This window comes from Schistocerca serialis, chromosome 10, assembly GCF_023864345.2.
Source record: "Schistocerca serialis cubense isolate TAMUIC-IGC-003099 chromosome 10, iqSchSeri2.2, whole genome shotgun sequence".
Lineage (NCBI taxonomy): Eukaryota > Metazoa > Arthropoda > Insecta > Orthoptera > Acrididae > Schistocerca > Schistocerca serialis.
The window spans coordinates 137,394,218-137,411,168 of record NC_064647.1 but is presented as its reverse complement, the minus strand read 5'-3'; the positions used below and the strand labels follow the sequence as shown (position 1 = coordinate 137,411,168).

General features: G+C 46.2%; 1 protein-coding gene across 1 annotated transcript in view; it reads left to right on the top strand.

The window, feature by feature from the left end:
* Window positions 1-11,398, top strand: part of LOC126424614 (nascent polypeptide-associated complex subunit alpha, muscle-specific form-like) — a 163,328-nt gene extending 151,930 nt beyond the window's left edge. Inside the window, exons 12-13 of the mRNA XM_050087352.1 lie at window positions 5,428-5,488; window positions 11,003-11,398. Of these exons, the coding sequence (XP_049943309.1) occupies window positions 5,428-5,488; window positions 11,003-11,398 (457 nt within the window). The remainder of the gene's footprint in view (window positions 1-5,427; window positions 5,489-11,002) is intronic.
* The last annotated feature ends 5,553 nt before the right edge of the window (window positions 11,399-16,951 follow it).

The window sequence follows — 16,951 nt, the reverse complement described above, 5'->3', positions numbered from 1 at the left end:
CTGTAGGAGGTCAGAACTGTAGAGGAAGGCAGGGGATTGGAGTACATCCAGCAGATAATTGAGGATGTAGGGTGCAGTTGTTACTCCGAGATAGAGCTTAGGGCAGGAGAAGATTTCGTAGCGGGCCGCTTCAAACGACGTACTGGTATTACTATGTCTTACATACGGCAACATGCGCAGTGGTCAAACGACGGTATGCTCATACGATCCTCCCGCGTGAGCGATTTTTTAAATGCGAAATTTAAAACTTCACCTCTCATGTCGCTATCTCCTGTTGCCACACCTGACTGGTCGAAGAATGACTGGATAGGAACTCTGGACCCGATTACTGATTTTACGTAGGACCAGAATTTTCTCGGGTACTCGGCAAGATCTTTTGCTCAGTAATGATGGTAGTTGTTGAATGCTACGTGCGTAAAACAGACGCACGAACCTGTTCAAACTTCTGCGTATCAATATGTGTGTGTTTTCTTTTAAACCGAGAGCGCATCAGGTTTTGCTTCCTCAGAATTTTCTGAAATTTGTTGTTAAACCACAGTGGGTATTTTCCATCCTTAATCCACTAATTTGGCACATACTTTTCCAGAACGCGACTTACTGTCTGTCGTAAACTTAACCCCCTGCATTGAATCCACAGACCTCCCAGTCTGTACTTGGTAGCTTAAAGTCACCTCCAACTGATGTTGCATACTGCATGTCGGAATGCGGACCCGCGGAGTTGAAATTCAGATGTGAAATTAATAAAATTAGCTGTCCCTAGAAGTGTCATCAGGAGTAAAGCGTTTTCTCGCCAAAGATATTAAAGAAATCACCGAATCCAGCAAAGAACCGCCATCCCGATTAATGAGATCTTCCGGCAGTCGTAATTCCACAGAGTGCTTAATAACAAATCCTAGACGAGTCTCGTGCACCTGCACAGGAAATTCCATGGATTTTTCTGCCACGGAAATCTGCGCCTCGTCTCTCGATGAATGTGGCAATAATACTTTGCTCTTAAACCACGTTACGTGTATGGAAACATGTGATACCAGGTGAGGGTGAAGTGTAAAAGGTGTAAGAAAATGTATGTTACTACAGGCAGCAAAACACACCAACGATGCACAACAGGACGGAAAACGTTGAAGTGCTGGACTAGTAGCTGGTGGACAGAAATACTGAAACACCCCAAGCACAACACATTACCGTACCTAATAGGGTGCAGGAAAACCGTTGCCATTGAAAACAGCTTCCTGTGTCTCGGACTGGGTGAATACTGGTCCTGTATGGTTTTCATGGGAATCTTATACCCCTGGTCCTGCAAGATAGTGGCCAGTTCAGGTAAGGACGATGGAAGTGTATAGGGATCACGCATATATCTCTCCAAAGTACACAACGAAAGCTCAATAATATTGAGATGTGGTGACTTTCGTGACCAGGGGAGACGGGGTAGTCCATCCTGATCCTCACAAAACGAGTCCAGGACGATGCAAGATGTATGGAGAAGGGCACTGTCGACTTGGAACACAGCATCACCACGGAGGAATCAATATTCCACCATAGGATGAACCTCATCACCCAGGATGGTCACGTGATCTTAGGCAGTAACACGGCGTTGCAGATAAACCCATGGGGCCTGTGGAATACCATGACATGGCTGCCCAAATCATCACCGAATGGCCGCCACGTTTCACTGTTGGAACGTAAACTCGTCCAGAAACTGTATGAAACAAGACTCATCCGACCTATCGACTTCCTTCCGTCACTCCACACTCTAGTTTTTATGGCTTAGAGCCGCGTTTATCTGTTAGAGGCAATTGCATTACTGATGAGTGGTTTTAGAGTTCCAGCTTGCCCTGCAATTCCCAACTTCTGGAACTTCCTTCGTGTTGTTGTGATAGCTGACCGGGTTCGCGAGTGCGACATTTAGCTCTGCAGTGATTTGTGCAACTGTCATACTCGTTGTTCGTCACGATCTTTGTCGGTGACTGTTTGTCACGGTCACAAAAAAAGACTCTGAGCACTATGGGACTTAACATCTGAGGTCATCAGTCCCCTAGAACTTAGAACTACTTAAACCTAACTAACCTAACGACATCACACACATCCATGCCCGAGGCAGGATTCGAACCTGCGACCGTAGCGATCGCGCGGTTCCAAATTGAAGCGCCTAGAACCGCTCGGCCACTCCGGCCGGCTGTCACGGTCACACTTTCGCCCGAGTTGTGACTTAGCGGATGATATTTTTCTGCTTCATATTTCGTCGAATGCTCTGTAGTGGTTCCAACCTGTACACGAGAGCAAAAATTGTGGTCGAGTTTCTAGCAGTACCACCACTGGCAAAGTAGTTTAGAAATCACATTAATAATGTTGCTCACGCAGCATATGTTCGCTTTATCGGGCAAAAACAAAGTTTTTGACTGTGGATGGTATCGTCAGAATGGAAATAATGAAGTCACTGTAAAAAAGACGCTAATTTTGGCACTTATCTTGAATGGATTCCCTCGTAGACTTCGTCGAAGTTGTTATGGCTCATCTTGTTGATTCTAGGGTGATTCCACTTTGACTGCTAGAAGGTCCACATCTGTATTTTAGCAATATTTGAAGACCTAACAAATGCGTTCTTCAGGAAATTCTTAATCATCAAACAATCCCAGGTCAGAACAATGGTATGGTAGAAATAAGTTTTGACTTGGTATTCACGATCCACGTTTTTATTAAACTTCTTGTAAATTCACATATACTTCTTAATTGTCACATCATCAGGAAAACAGTTTTGTATCAGTCTCCACATATTTAATTTCCACTTTAACCAAACACAAGACTTGACGGTTCTTTTACAGAGCGAAATAACAACTTAACTTCTGCAAAGTGAAACAAATACTGTTCTGTGCGCTTTCGCGCCAAAACGGTTACAAGTAAGTCAAAGATTATGACAGTCTCACAGAAATGAATACTCACAAGAACCATATCACTGTAATATATCGATACATCGGAGTACCTATACATTAATAAAACCAAATGTGAATATTGTCACGAAAATATGTCTGTTGCTTCGCAGAAAAGTAGTATGATATTACTGGTATCGATTATTGGGGCTGGAGTGCCGTAATGGTCACGTAAATAAAGAACCATTACAAGTTGCACTCAAAAGTGATGCAGTCACGGTAGGTGGGGATGGAGCGAAGGATTGAAACTCTCGGGGGTGTCAGCGGTGTGGCAGGTAATCAAGAATATGTACTGTTGCCCATTGCACTGCGAACTGCCATTTTTGATAGCGAAATGTGTGGCAGTCAACGCTACAAGAAGAGGAGTGGTTTAATTGACGTCCTTCTTGCCACCTCCTGAAGCCTTTTCGTGTTGATTCTGGGCGGTGGTGTGTCTGAAATGGTTTTCCTTGGCCACCCATAACAAAACCCCGACGGCGCCGCGGCTTTCACCTCCAACGGAAAGTCGTCAAAAGAAGGGGTGAAATATTGGATAGAGGGGTTGTGACGACCTTCGCATCACGTGGCACATCCACGGTGGCGCTCGGGAGAATTTCGGTGAAATGTGGTACTAATGTGACATCATCAACCCACCTTACACCTCACACGAACTTCAGAGACCAGAACATTTTTTGCTTGTGTCGGCACACTGCTGTTGAAGCTTCGTTGAGCTCGAGGGTGAAGTCGCAGTGCGCCGCGCTTTTGCACCGTTGCATTCGAAGGTTTTAAGCACATTTGAACCAAATTCCAAACTACTACGTCGCAATGGCAGGCAATTATGGATTTCGAGATAATGAGGGGGGTTGGGTTCTTCCGGGGAGGAGACCAAACAGCGAGGTCATCGGTCTCATCGGATTAGGAAAGGGCAGGGAAGGAAGTCGACCGTGCTCTTTCAAAGGAACCATCCCGGCATTTGCCTGGAGCGGTTTAGGGAAATCACGGGAAAGCTAAATCAGGGTGGCCCGACGCGAGATTGAACCGTCGTCCTCCCGAATGCGAGTCCGGTGTGCTAACCATTGCGCCACCTCGCTCGGTCGAGAAAATGACTCTTCAGTTATGATGCGCAGTATTTTTCTATTTAGGATATCGCCGCGCGGGTTTAGCCGAGCGGTCTACGGGCGCTACAGTCATAGACTGTGCGGCTGGTCCCGGCGGAGGTTCGAGTCCTCCCTCGTGCATGGATGTGTGTGTTCGTCCTTAGGATAATTTAGGTTAAGTAGTGTGTAAGCTTAGGGACTGGTGACCTTAGCAGTTATGTCCCATAAGATTTCACACACATTTGGACATTTTTTATTTACGATATTAGCTTTCTTCCCGCACTTCAGGTTTCCATCTTGTGTTTCTTTTCAAGAAATTATCACCAGCTCTACTCACATGTATTGGACATCTGACCCACTTCTTAGGTGACGTAACACACTAGGTCTTTTGTGGGACTCGCATTCGGGAGGACGACGGTTCAATCCCGCGTCCGGCCATCGTGATTTAGGTTTTCCGTGATTTCCCTAAAGCGCTCCAGGAAAATGCCGGGATCGTTCATTTGAAAGGGCACGGCCGACTTCCTTCCTCGTCCTTCCCTAATCTGATGAGACCGATAACCTTGCTGTCTGGTCTCCTTCCCCAAACAACCTAACCCAACTCTTTTTTGGGACAGTTCCATCAAATAAATTCATATTAAAATTAATTTTATTGATGAGGCCCATAGTAACTCTAACTTACGCCTTGTCTGACAGCATGAGAATTGACCAATTCTGTGCCGATTGACACACAAATGAGGAGCCCAGGTAAACAATGCGGGACAAGCTTATTACATATTCAAGAATATTTGTCTCCATTGTGCAGTTTTAAGTCGTATACAGATTTAATTTCGGGTGGTGCCTTGAGTCCCAACAAATAATTATTAACTGGCTGAAGCCCATAGTGAGTAACAAAAAAACTTAAAGTTCACATTCACATAAATGTCAGTAGTTAATAACAAAAGTATTATACATAGTTGGTGTAAGGCCAAAGTCTGAGGAAGTAAAGTTACTGCCCTAAGGTCGGTAGGGATTAGAAGTTACACACAGCACGGCGACTGTCCAACGACAGTTTCTTAGCGAGAGCTCTAGTTGATAGACCAGTACTGTGCTTGGCGCCTGGCCCAGAGAACACGAAGGAATAACAGGTTCGTTAGCGGAGATCGAACTACCGTTCCGTGGTTGTGTGACGGCGTAAGTGTGACGGCATAATTACTGCCCCTGCGGTAGCTGCTAGCGGACAAGTGACGTTGTGTAGGAAAATAGTGCCGCGATCCCAGCAGAGCCGATATGCAGGAAGCGCGCAATGTTGGCAGCGGACTGGACGCCTCTCGTGGCAGCTGCCAGAGACCCCGAAGACAGCGTGTTGGCGTGTTGTTGTTGTTGTTGTTGTTGTTATCTGAAATATTAACCAACATACCAGCTATTGCGGATCGTTGTTTGGCTTCCAGACGCTCGTGCCTGTTGTGGCAGACGATGCCTGATGCGTGGCTGCCCGCGGGGCGCCGGTGTGTTGGGGGTTGCCGTCTTCTAGGAGGGACACTGCAGTTATGACGTCACAAGCGACCAAAATAAGTTCGGCAGAATCAGTTGAAAGTGGGCGGTTGTGGGGAGAGTTTTACGGAGTGTAGAGGTCATCTCACGATGCTGGTTTTCATGGCCGGTATTTATTTCCTTAGTGATTTTTGTTTTACAGCAGTCTGCAGTGCAGAAATACCCAGATCGTGAAATTTTGATTGGAGACACTTTAGCCTACCGAGTGTAGAATGGAGCGTCTATGGATTCATTGCTGGGGCAAAGACAGTCTTGCAAAGTACTTTTGAACAAGCCCACCGGCGAGCCGCGCGGTCTAACGCGCTGCTACCCGAGCGGTAAGACGTGCCGGTCCCCAGCACTAATCCGCCCGGCGGATCACAATCACAGTAAGCTCTAAAGTTTTGTCTTCTAATGCTAGTCATCGTCAAAGACTATAAAGATACAGACAGATGCGAGTAGCAAATTTAAGCAAGCTCAGCAAGCCGAATTGTTTATGTGTATCCACGCGACTGTCAGTTCGTGACGTCATTACACCGCTGCCAGGTCACGTGTGTTCCGCAACTTCTGGTGGGCGGGAGCTGGTGTTGCCTTTTTTTATCCAGCACTAAGGCCCGCAACTTGTCTAATTTCACTCCTCCTCCTTTTCTATTAAAGTTAGTGCTTTTGAATCTCTTTGGCCTCTGCGTATGTCCTAGCATAGTAATGATAGGATCTAAATAAAACCATCGTATCCAAGAAAAGAATTTAGGCTTCCACAGCCCTAGTGGATATTCCGCTAGTGCCGATTTATCCCCATTTCCCAGCAGTTGCTCTGGTGCCCTTCATTCTGGTGTTAATGCTTCTTTTTGTACTTCCTATGGCGCAAGGGATTTTATACGGAGTGATTCGGTGGTGATGTTAAAAGCTTTCAGCGATAATGTTGTAGCAATCTGAGGTATGTGACCCTAGTCCGGAAATGAGAGTCGAAAGCTATAAGCCAAAATCTACTCCGCTTCAGCCTAAGGGCCCCAACTTGCGAATGCTAATGATGTTTGTAGTTCCCGCTGAATATTCCCCAGTACCCTGAGTAATTCCTCCTGTTGATGGACTCCTAACGGTGCACGTAACTTGATGTCAGACAGACCGAAAATCCTAAGTCTACGGTACACTAATGAAGAACTCCATTTACCTACACAAGTGTCACACAAGTTGCTGCATTAACAACAGTTGTTCAAAAGGTCGTCCCCGCCAGCGTCAATTCATTCACGGCATCGTGGTACATAGTCCTGTCGTACCCTTTGAAATAGACCCTCTGTCGCTTGAACAGTGTTGCAGGCAGCTTGGCTTCTTGCCAGGAGGTGCTCTTCAGTCCCAACAAGCGTCTGGTACACAAGACTTTTCACATGCACCCACGACAAGAAATCAAGTGGGGAGAGCTGAAGTGAACGTGCCTGCCGCGAAACAGGAGATCCTCTGCCCTCCACTTTTCAGGGAATGTCTTGTCCAGGTGTCTGGGAACCCTCCGTTCAAAGTGAGGCGCAGCTCAGTCATGTTAGAAACACATCCGCTGACGAGTAACAGGTGGGATGGTGCATTCAGAGCTGCATCAAACCGATCTCTGGACTGAAGACCACAACAACAATAACATGTTCCAGGAACCTTGAGGGGGGGGGGGGGTGTCGGTGTGGCCGAGCGGTTCTAAGCACTTCAGTCTGGAACCGCGCGACAGCTAAGATCGCAGGTACGAATCCTGCCTCGGGCATGGATGTGTGTGATGTCCTTAGGTTAGTTAGGTTTAAGTAGTTCTACGTTCTAGGGGACTGATGACCATTGAACCTTTTTTTTTTACCTTGGTGGTATGTCTGTGATAAACAACAGTACCGGTACATGTATTCCATTGCCAGAGCTATCGGAATGACTTTCGCTTTTAACTTTCGACTCAGTCGTTTCCGCACCAAGATCCCTTACCTCAAATTGCTACATTTAGCCTATTCCATCACACTTGAAGGATTGTAACATCATCACTCCTGTGTGGCGAGCAGCGGGAGGTTATTTGCAGTGCTCAAATATTCTTGTGGATTTAAAACCTGTGTCAGTACCGTGTCTTCTGTGATCTGTTACTTCTTTTTCACGAATGGGGACGAAACTTTTTCTATGGTTAATTCTGATTCACAAAACGTTGCAGAACTTTAAAGATATAGTGGCGCGTGGGAAGAACGATTATTGACAAGCCCTTTAATACCAGAATGAAATTTTAACTCTAAAGCGGAGTGTGCGCTGATCCGAAACTTCCTGGCAGGTTTAAAACTATGCTTCAAGCCGAGGCTTGAACTCGGGACCATTGCCTTTCGAGGGCAAGAGCCCTGCCATCTGAACTGCCCGAGCACGATTCACGGCCTGTGTTGTTGGAGTTGTGTGTCTGAAATCTTATGGGACTTAACTGCTAAGGTCATCAGTCCGTAAGCTTACACACTAATTAATCTAAATTATCCTAAGGACAAACACACACGCCCATACCCGAGGGAAGACTCGAACCTCCGCCGGGACCATCTGCACATTCCATGACTGCAGCGCCCATGACCGCTCGGCTAATCCCGCGTGGCCCACGACCTGTCCTCACAGCTTTAAATTCTGGCTGTACCTCAGCTCATACCTCCCAAACTGAAGCTCTCCTGCGAACCTTGCAGAACTAGCGCTCCCGGAAGAATGCCCCGAGTTCGAGTTTCGGTTCGGCACACAGTTCTAATCTGCCACGAAGTTTCAGCCTCTTAATTTCTTGAAATTTCTCGCCGTGGTCATTTCGGAAGACGTATGTGGGAGGAAGCAATGTGTTGCCCGACTGGATCTGGAAAGTGCTCACCCGAAATTTCAATATGTAACGTCAGCCAGTGGAGTTCGGCGTACATCTCTGTAACGCTCTCGGGCCGACGGAACAATCCCGTGACGAAATGCAGTTTGTTGGATCTTCTCCCTCTCCTCTATCAGTCTTACGTGGTGAGCATCCCTACTCATGAACAGTACTCAAGAATCGGTCGAATAAGCGCCTTGTAAGCCGCTTCTTTCGTGGATGAGTTATTTTTTTACGTTAGGTTCATACCTATGAATCTGTCTGGCATCTCCTTCTCGTACTATTTGTTTTATGTCCTCAATCCACTTAAGATAATTCTTGAACAGTTACTCGTAGAAACTTAGCGGTAGATACTGTTTCCAGAACTTTTTCATCGATAGTGTAGTTGTACATTAGTGGATTTGTTTTCCTGTGTATGCGCAATGTTATTATTTTATTTAAGTTTAGGGTCAAACTGCCGTAGCTTGCACAATTCATCAGTCCTCTGCAGGTCATTCTGCACATCGATATTGTCCTCTGGCGTTGCTACTTTGTTATAGATAACCTTTCAGTTGCTAACACTCTCAAAGAGGCTCCGATGCTTTCTGCTAGATCGTTTACTTACGTTGTAGACGGTAACGGCCCTATTACATTTCCCTGGGATACTCCAGAAATTACCTTTACATCTGTCAATTTTGTTCCGTTAAGAGCGACGTGTTAATTTCTATCTGCAATGACATCTTGAATCCAGTCGCTGATTTTGTCCAGTACGACGTAACCTCGTTTTTTTCCACACTTAACAGCAGATGTTAAATGCCGACCTGAAGTTCAAGACGTATGAGCACTTCTTCAGTATGAAAGGTGTGTTTCACAGTGTCGACGATAAAGAACTGCTCATAGGTTACAAGATAAGCATTTTAGTACGAATGTGCACTAGACTTTTTTGCTTCGAATGATCGTCCCTGTCCTAAGACGCTGCAGTCATGGACTGTGCAGCTGGTCCCGGCGGAGGTTCGAGTCCTCCCTCGGGCATGGTTGTGTGTGTTTGTCCTTAGGGTAATTTAGGTTACGTAGTGTGTAAGCTTAGGGACTGATGACCTTAGCAGTTAAGTCCCATAAGATTTCACACACTTTTGAACATTTGATCGTCCCTGTCATATCTCTGAATACTGACCATTCCCCCTGGAGACAGTGTACATCAGTGGTACTCAACGTGGTCCCTACCACCCACTAGAGGCCCCTCCAGCTGTCATGGTTGACGACAACGGTATTGGTTTTAAAAACATTTTCGTAATATTTTGACATAAACTATTTTGAAACTTCTTGGAAGATTAAAACTGTGTGCCGGACCGAGACTCGAACTCGGGAGCTTTGCCTTTCGCGGGCAAGTGCTCTACCACCTGAGCTACCCAAGCACGACTCACGCCCCGTCCTCACAGCTTTACTTCTGCCAGTACCTCATCTCCTACCTTCCGAACATTACAGAAGCTCTCCTGAGCTAGAGCACTTGCCCGCGAAAGGCAAACGTCCCGAGTTCGAGTCTCGGTCCGGCACACAGTTTTAATCTGCCAGGAAGTTTCATATCAGCGCACACTCCGCTGCAGAGTGCAAATCTCATTCTATAAACTATTTTGTAAGTAATTATTATTCTGTGGTTGAAGGGGGGGTAGGACGTCAAACGGTCCGACTTGGAGCAGGAGAGGCATCTCAGGACATTTTAATTTCCAGTGTCTATACTTTTAGAAATAAATTCATAAGACTTTGTCAGCATCACCAGGAATGATTCAGGATTCACACTCATTGCAGTGGAAGTTCAAAAACGTAGCAAAATTAAATTTTTTTACGTGCGAAATTTCATGGTTTTTTCACTTACTAATGGCTGCATTTGTTGCTATAGGTACACTTTTCTTCATAAGTTAGAGAGATTCTTCGATGAATTTTGCACAGCATACAAACCATACTTAGAGATGTATGAAACTCTAGAATTTATTTAATTTATGAAAAAACGAATGAGCTGTTATATTTTAAATTTCATGTTTAGAAAAAACACTAATTTTCTAGTTAATTACCTCAATTTTTACCACAGTTTTTAATAGATTTGGAAAATTCTAGAGTTTCATACACCCTTCAGTATGGTTTGTATGCTGTGTAAAATTCATCGAAGAATCTCTCTTACTTATGAAGAAATGTGTACCTATAGCTACAAATGCTGACATTAATAAGTGAAAAAATGATGAAATTTGACACGTAAAAAAAATCACTTCGTTATGTTTTAGAACTTCCACTGCTATAAGCGTAAATTCTAAATCCTTCCTGGTCATGCTGACAAAGTTTTATAAATTTATTTGTAAAAGTATAGACAGTGGAAATTGAAATGTCCAGTGGTGCCTCTCGTGCTCCAAGTCGCCCCGTTTGACGTCCTACCCCTCCCTTAAGATGCTGTAATTCTGCTTTATAGACTTTATAAACTAGAGTTACTGTTTTACTTTATAAGTCATCAGTATCGTGGAAGTGGTGGGCGGTTAGAACATTTACCACTGTATCATGCAGAAGTGGGCAATAGGTAAAAAAGATTGCATATTGTGAGCGCCGTTTAAATAAGACTTGTAGGGCTAGTAGAACGCTCTGCTGCCTGTGCCTGGCCTTAATTTGACGGATGACGGACGGGGGTGTCGCGGTGGCAGGTGGTGTCGCCGCTGCGGCGCTCGCACTACGGGCAGCACGCGGCGCCGCCCCCCGCCCCCCAGCCGCCGGCGTCGCAGCAGCACGGGCACGGCCCCCAGCCCCCGCACGGCTACCAGCAGCCCGGCTGCGGCTCCGGCGCCTCCGCCTTCTCCGCGCCGCCCTCCTACGGCCCGCCGCCCCCGCACCACCACCAGCAGCCGCAGCCGCAGGACTACATGCACGGTGAGTACCGCCTCCACTCTCTCACTCTGTCCGGCCAGGGACCGGCCTTCAACGTAAAGGTGAAACTTAACTTCGCCCACAAGAGGCGTTGTATATCTGGCTTACAGCTCATTCGGTGTAAATTACAAGCTACTTTCTCTCCTGGATCAGCTGTCTTCACACTTGTAGCCTGAAGCATGATAAAGACCGCGCTGCACTGCAGTGATTCAGCTAATTCGTATGATTTTATTTTCTGTGGGGCAATAACTTCAACGTATTTTGAGATTGAAAACATGGTCCGAATAGGCTGTATTCCTCTTATCACCTGTGCAATGGGTAAATTGCAGCCGGGGATATTTTCAAGCACCTTTAATTCGTTCCAAAATTTTATACACTCTATAACCCAAGTTACTTCCAAATTTCAATGTTCACGCTTCATTTCACTATCTAATACGTCGCTGGTACATAAGGGCGGGTATACATTGTACTTCTGTGCGTATGTGCCACAAAAACAATACAGCAGCGTACACGATTGTGTACATTTAGCCGATTGAAATAGAAAGCTGCCACACCTTAGTATAGGTACACCTATTATGATATGACCAGAGATGTTTACAATCCTGTCTCTTGATGGTTGATAACATAAAGCAAGCTACTGACGCTGTATTCACTGGTATTTTATCTTCGTTATTCTCGCATGAGGTATCTTACTGAAAACAGAGGATGGAAACTCATACATCATACGTCATGCTGCCACATATAATACTGAAAACTACGTCAGGTCTTTTAATGAGCTGTGCCAATCGATCTATAAAATAAAATAATAGCGTTGTTGTAAGAACCAGTAACAGACTATACAGAGTGTACGTAAACAGGCAGAATACGGCGCTGCCATCGGCAACGGCTATACACGGTGTTCCAAAAAGGTACGGCCAAACTTGCAGGAAACATTCCTCACACACAAATAAGGAAAAGATGTTATGTGGACATGTGTCCGGGAACGCTTACTTTCCATGTTAGAGCTCATTTTATTACTTCTCTTCAAATCACATTAATCATGGAATGGAAACACACGGCAACAGAACGTACCAGCGTGACTTCAAACACTTTGTTACAGGAAATGTTCAAAATGTCCTCCGTTAGCGAGGATACATGCATCCACCCTCCGTCGCATGGAATCCCTGATGCGCTGATGCAGCCCTGGAGAATGGCGTATTGTATCACAGCCGTCCACAATACGAGCACGAAGAGTCTCTACATTTGGTACCGGGGTTGCGTAGACAAGAGCATTCAAATGCCCCCATAAATGAAAGTCAAGAGGGTTGTGGTCAGGAGAGCGTGGAGGCCACGGAATTTGTCCGCCTCTACCAATCCATCGGTCACCGAATCTGTTGTTGAGAAGCGTACGAACACTTCGACTGAAATGTGCAGGAGCTCCATCGTGCATGAACCACATGTTGTGTCGTACTTGTAACGGCACATGTTCGGGCAGCACAGGTAGAGTATCCCGTATGAAATCATGATAACGTGCTCCATTGAGCGTAGGTGGAAGAACATGGGGCCCAATCGAGACATCACCAACAATGCCTGCCCAAAGGTTCACAGAAAATCTGTGTTGATGACGTGATTGCACAATTGCGTGCGGATTCTCATCGGCCCACACACGTTGATTGTGAAAATTTACAATTTGATCACGTTGGAATGAAGCCTCATCCGTAAAGAGAACATTTGCACTGAAATGAGGATTGACACATTGTTCGATGAACCATTCGCAGAAATGTACCCGTGGAGGCCAATCAGTTGCTGATAGTGCCTGCACACGCTGTACATGGTACGGAAACAACTGGTTCTCCCTTAGCACTCTCCATACAGTGACGTGGTCAACGTTACCTTGTACAACAGCAACTTCTCTGACGCTGACATTAGGGTTATCGTCAACTGCACGAAGAATTGCCTCGTCCATTGCAGGTGTCCTCGTCGTTCTAATTCTTCCCCAGTCGCGAGTCATAGGCTGGAATGCTCCGTACTCCCTAAGACGCCGATCAATTGCTTCGAACGTCGTCCTGTCGGGACACCTTCGTTCTGGAAATCCGTCTGTATACAAACGTACCGCGCCAAGGCTATTGCCCCGTGCTAATCCATACATCGAATGGGCATCTGCCAACTCCGCGTTTGTAAACATTGCACTGACTGCAAAAGCACGTTCGTGATCAACACTAACTTGTTGATCCTACGTACTGATGTGCTTGATGCTAGTGTTGTAGAGCGATGAGTCGCATGTCAACACAAGCACCGAAGTCAACATTACCTTCCTTCAGTTGGGCCAACTGGCGGTGAATCGAGGAACTACAGTACATACTGACGAAATTAAAATGATCTCTAACATGGAAATTAAGCGTTTCCGGACACATGTCCACATAACATCTTTTCTTTATTTGTGTATGAGGAATATTTCCTGAAAGTTTGGCCGTACCTTTTTGTAACACCCTGTATAAGACAACAAGTGTCTGGCGCAGTTGATAGATCAGTTACTGCTGCTACAATGGTAGGTTATCCAGATCTAAGTGAGGTTGAACGTGGTGTTACAGTTCGCACACGAGCGATTAAACACAACATCTTCGAGGTAGCAATGAAATGGGGATTTTCCCGCTTGACCATTTTACGAGTGTACCGTGAATATCAGGAATCCGGTAAAACATCAAATCTCAGACACCGCTGCGGCCGGAAAAAGATCCTGCACGAACGGGCCCAATGACACGGGACTTGTGCAGTTAGAGTGATATGGGACCCCTGATACGTCTAGATACGACTCTGATGATGGGTAACACGTACGGAAGTACCCTCTCTGATGACCTGCATCCATTCATGTCCATTGTGCATTCTGAGGGACTGAGGGAGTTGGGCAACTCCAGCAGGACAATGCGACGCCCCACACGTCCAGAAATGCTACAGAGTGGCTCCAGGCACACGCTTTTGAGTTTAAACATTTCCGCAGACATGAACATTATTGAGCGTATCTGGATGCCTTGCAACGTGATGTCTAGAACAGACCTGCACTCCCTCGTACTATTACGGATTTATGGACAGCGCTGCAGGATTCATGGTGTCAATTCCCTACATTCGAGTCTATCCCATGTCGTGTTGCGTCATTTCTGCGTTCCCCCGCGGGGGCCCTATACGATATCGGGCAGGTGTACCAGTTTTTTTGGCTCTTCAGTGTGTCTTTCTCGTCTGCTTTGACTCCATGACGCAATAGACCACTCATGAAATACATTCAGCAGACAGAGTGCTCCGAAGTGTGCAGGACACAGTTAAGAAACAACAACGTCAAGGTAAGAACACACAACTCTGCTAGGCACCGGGCCATGTGGGAATCCTGAGAAATGAGCGACGATACCGCAGCGAGGAACTCGCGCGAGGGAAGTGAAGTTCCGCCCCATGCCGTCCACTTGAGTGAGTGCTGTTACTTCGTAGCAAGAGTGGAGAGTTGTGTGCCAGTGGGAGAACGTGCGCGTGGGGCACGAAGTAACACACGAAGACAGGTGAACCCTGAAGTTGAGCTGTAACGCGTGTCGATCCAGTTACACAGAGGGAGAGAAGTGGCACTAACCTGAGTGACTGTGAGAGCAGAGATAACCAGCGTGCAGTGTTTTTGGGGTACAAATGTCGGCGCGCCACCTCTTACTTCACTGCATTCTACATTCCGAAAAGACAGTAGTTTCTGCTGATAATAATTTATCCACTGATAGAAATTAGACGAGTGTGGAAAAGGTTTCTATTTTCAGGGTTCCGTACTTCAGTCTGTAAAAACGCAACTCTGAGTGGATCACTTTGTTGTCTTCATTTTTTTTAAACGGCATCATATTCGCCGTTCACTGTACAAATTATTTATTTCACAACTGCAATTTCGGCCTTCGTGCGTTTTTCAGGTGATACTGCAAAAGCCAAGACAATACAAAAATGAAGCACGCGGTGTTCTCGTATATACAGAACTGCACAAACATGTCATATAGACATTACAAAAAAGCTGAAAATAATACATCGTTTAGATTTTGCTTCAGCACCTGTTAGACCTCAATATCCTCAGAGAGCTACACTACTGGCCATTAAAATTGCGACACCACGAAGATGACGTGCTACAGACGCGAAATTTAACCGACAGGAAGAAGAGGCAATGATATGCAAATTATCAGCTTTTCAGAGCATCCACACAAGGTTGGCGCCGGTGGCGACACCTACAACGTGCTGACATGAGAAAAGTTTCCAACCGATTTCTCATACACAAACAGCAGTTGACCGGCCTTGCCTGGTGAAACGTGGTTGTGATGCCTCGTGTAAGGAGGAGAAATGCGTACCATCACGTTTCCGACTTCGATAAAGGTCGGATTGCAGCATATCGCGATTGCAGTTTATCGTATCACGACATTGGTGCTCGCCTTGGTCGAGATCCAATGACTGTTAGCAGAATATGGAGTCTGTGAGTTCAGGAGGGTAATGCGGAACGCCGTGCTGGATCCCAACGGCCTCGTATCACTAGCAGTCGATATGACAGGCATCTTATCCGCATGCCTGTAACGGATCGTGCAGCCACGTCTCGATCCCTGAGTCAACAGATGGGGACGTTTGTAAGACAACAACCATCTGCACGAACAGTTCGACGACGTTTGCAGCAGCATGGACTGTCAGCTCGGAGACCGTGTCTGCGGTTACCCTTGACGCCGCATCACAGACAGGAGCGCCTGCGATGGTGTACTTAACGACGAACCTGGGTGCACGAATAGCAAAACGTCATTTTTTCGGATGAAGCCAGGTTCTGTTTACAGCATCGTGATGGTCGCATCCGTGTTTGGCGACATCGCGGTGAACTCGCATTGGAAGCGTGTATTCGTCATCGCCATACTGGCGTGTCACCCGGCGTAATAGTATGGTGTGCCATTGGTTACACGTCTCAGTCACCTCTTGTTCGCATTGACGGCACTTTGAACAGTGGACGTTACATTTCAGATGTGTTACGACCCGTGGCTCTACCCTCCATTCGATCCCTGCGAAACCCTACATTTCACCAGGATAATGCACGATCGCGTGTTGCAGGTCCTGTACGGGCTTTTCTGGATACAGAAAATGTTCGACTGCTGCCCTGGCCAGCACATTCTCCAGATCTCTCACCAATTGAAAACCCCTGGTCAATGGTGGCAGAGCAACTCTTGATGAACTGTGGTATCGTGTACCTGTAAACGCCATCCAAGCTCTGTTTGACTCAATGCCCAGGCGTATCAAGGCCGTTATTACGGCCAGAGGTGGTTGTTGTGGGTACTGATTTCTCAGGATGTATGCACCCAAATTGCGTGAAAATGTAATCACATGTCAGTTCTAGTGTAATATATTTGTCCAATGAATACCCGTTTATCATTTGCATTTCTTCTTGGTGTAGCAGTTTTAATGGACAGTAGTGTATTTTCTTTGTTATTACCGTATAATAATAATGACGTTCGTAACGTGTCTTCCTCCACTACTTGACTACATCACTGACATACGAGGTGTGGCTAGAAAAAAACCGGACTAGTACTGGTGAAGCAATAAAACGAATGCAATAAGGCTGAAAGTCGCGTGGCCTGTCACGTGACTCTCGCTCCGCCTACTGCTCGAATTGCATCTGCCTCCTGCACTCAGTCTGCCCGTGGCGTCTGTTTTAAGTAGTTGACGTTTTGTCTGTGCGTCGGAAAAGTTGAGTGTACAGAAAGAACAGC